Source organism: Arachis ipaensis, chromosome B02 (assembly GCF_000816755.2).
Source record: "Arachis ipaensis cultivar K30076 chromosome B02, Araip1.1, whole genome shotgun sequence".
In the NCBI taxonomy this organism is placed as follows: domain Eukaryota; kingdom Viridiplantae; phylum Streptophyta; class Magnoliopsida; order Fabales; family Fabaceae; genus Arachis; species Arachis ipaensis.
In genome coordinates, this window is record NC_029786.2 from 17,824,813 (window position 1) to 17,827,226 (window position 2,414).

The 2,414-nt window shown below is 27.6% G+C and overlaps 1 protein-coding gene across 1 annotated transcript in view; it reads right to left on the minus strand.

The window, feature by feature from the left end:
* LOC107625035 (protein CUP-SHAPED COTYLEDON 3) overlaps nucleotides 1–1,929 on the minus strand; it is a 6,426-nt gene extending 4,497 nt beyond the window's left edge. Inside the window, exon 1 of the mRNA XM_016327565.2 lies at nucleotides 1,569–1,929. Coding sequence (XP_016183051.1) covers nucleotides 1,569–1,737 — 169 coding nt within the window. The 5' untranslated portion in view covers nucleotides 1,738–1,929. The remainder of the gene's footprint in view (nucleotides 1–1,568) is intronic.

Below are 2,414 nucleotides of genomic sequence, written 5' to 3' on the forward strand. Positions count from 1 at the left end.
ATAATAATAATAATAATAATAATAATAATAATAATAATAATAATAATAATAATAATAACAAGCGTGTAATTGAAGTGACAAGCATGACATGCATTAGTGAGAATGATGACTTGAATCCCAAGAGAGAGAAAGAGAATTGTGATATATAGTTAGTAGTTTCTAGCTAGCTAGGCCCTATATGTTGTTAATTACAAATGTCCGGTTTCTCTTAATTACATGATGTTGAGGTAATCTTAATAATCATCAATATCACAAAATTAGGAGGTTATTTAACACTACAAGTAATATTATATTTTGTAAAATAAATAAAACTAAATATTATTTTCATAAGAAGAGAAGAGTGAACACTACATACACATATAACACATACTACAACTCTTCTAAAATTAATTTAAATAAGGCCATATAATGATCATGGGCAAAAAACCAAAAATAAATGATATATACTAAGAAATGAAATAATTCTAATGTGTAGTGCATGTGCATCTATCCAAGTATTCATATATATAGAGACATGAATATGGACCAGCAAAATAGGTTTGGTGTCAACGGTTTTGGTATTTGTGGAAACTAAACATGCAATAGAGACGATATTTGCACATGACAAGTACCTCATGTTATACATATATATAGGCCATGCATGTAAATTAGATTTGTTTTCATTCTAAACACAGATAATTTCGTGTATATATATATTCTCATGTTTATAAAATAAAGTATGAAAGAGGATAGGTAAAAATATTTAAGAGAATCTTTACAAGAGGTAGACAAAAGACATCCTTTATCGAATTTCAATCTTTAAAATGATTTTATTAGAAAGAAAAAGGGAACGTGTTTTGGACGCGCTTTACAGCCAAAGAATTCAATCACATACAAACTTTACAAATTAAAGACAAAAGCAATAATAATAATACACACAAGTAGATAAATCAAGTGGAAGAATATTATATATAAAATAATTGTATAAAGAACATAATAATTATTTTATTTTGGCCGTGTATTCCTGAAGAAGTTGCCATTACCCTAATCATTGAGGAACTGAATAAATTATTACACTTAATAGTAACACCTCACCTTCTTGTTTCTTTCTCCCTTTGCTTTGAGTTTTCTTTCTCTCCCTCTTCTGCTTCCTCCTACTTTATTCTAAACATGCTACCTAGCTTTTCTTTTTATGTTAAATCTTATATTTATTTTGTTTAAGGAAACAAAATTCAAGATCTATGGACACCATGTTAATATAAGGAGACAAGGTTTAGATTAGATTAGACTATAGCTCTATATATATGTGACTGAATGTGAACCAAATATCTATGTCTATTTTCTATCAAAAAGACAAAGGCAAAAGACAAAAAAACCACAACAAATAAAACATGGGAAAAACATGATTTATGATTATAACTTTAATGTTGTAAATAAAATGGAGGAGGAATTGAAGGAGGCATGCATCATGCATTAGGATAAAGGTTAATTAAGGATATATTAAGGAATAACAATAAGGTAATTATAGAATTTAATTCGTAATTATAATTGATATTACTATATATATTAATAATTAGATTAGTATGTACCAGGAAGCTGCCATGGCTCACAAGTGTGCAAATCAATTTCCATCAAAGTACCCTTGAGAACTTCCTCATTTGTGATCTTCTTGTAAAGATAGTGAAGAACTAATTCTTCATCACTTGGATAGAACCGAAACCCAGGTGGCAATGAAGCACCAATATCTCTAAGACCCATGATTATATTTTTATTTTCTTGTAATAGGGAAGAATATGGAGGGAAATCTAATTAAGAATTTTTTTTTTTTTTTTTGGAGAAAGAGAAAGAGAGAGAGAGTTTTAGTATATGGTAGAGAAAGAGGTGTGTGGTTTAAATTTGAGAGAGTAGTTGCTATGTTGTGTATTTGAAATATTAAGGTATAATGGCAGAAAGGTTGGTGCCTTATATATATAGTTTTGAAGATAAGAGACTTTGCCATATAAAATTAAATTTCTTTAACTATACAATTATATTTTTAGGCCAGGGCCATGCTTGTGTAACTGGTTAGACATGGTAGGAAGTTTCAAGAAATACCAAAGTTACAAGAAATCTTACATAACTGTTTAATAGTATAATAACAATAATCAATACCAAAAAAAAAAAAAGTATAATAACAATAATAATAATAATAATAATAATAATATTATAATTTACTAAATAAATAATAGTTGATGATTTATATTTTTTCCGAAACCTATATGCAAAAGCCTAAACTAGCCAAAAATTATTAGAGATAGAAACCCTCCAAAAGACCCCTTTTTATTTGTATTATTAAAAAAGTTACTTTTTCTCTCCCATTGTCTTCCGCCACAAGTGATCTTTGAATTTAATTATCGTTGTGTTTAATTAGATAGAATCATTAATTTTATTATCAA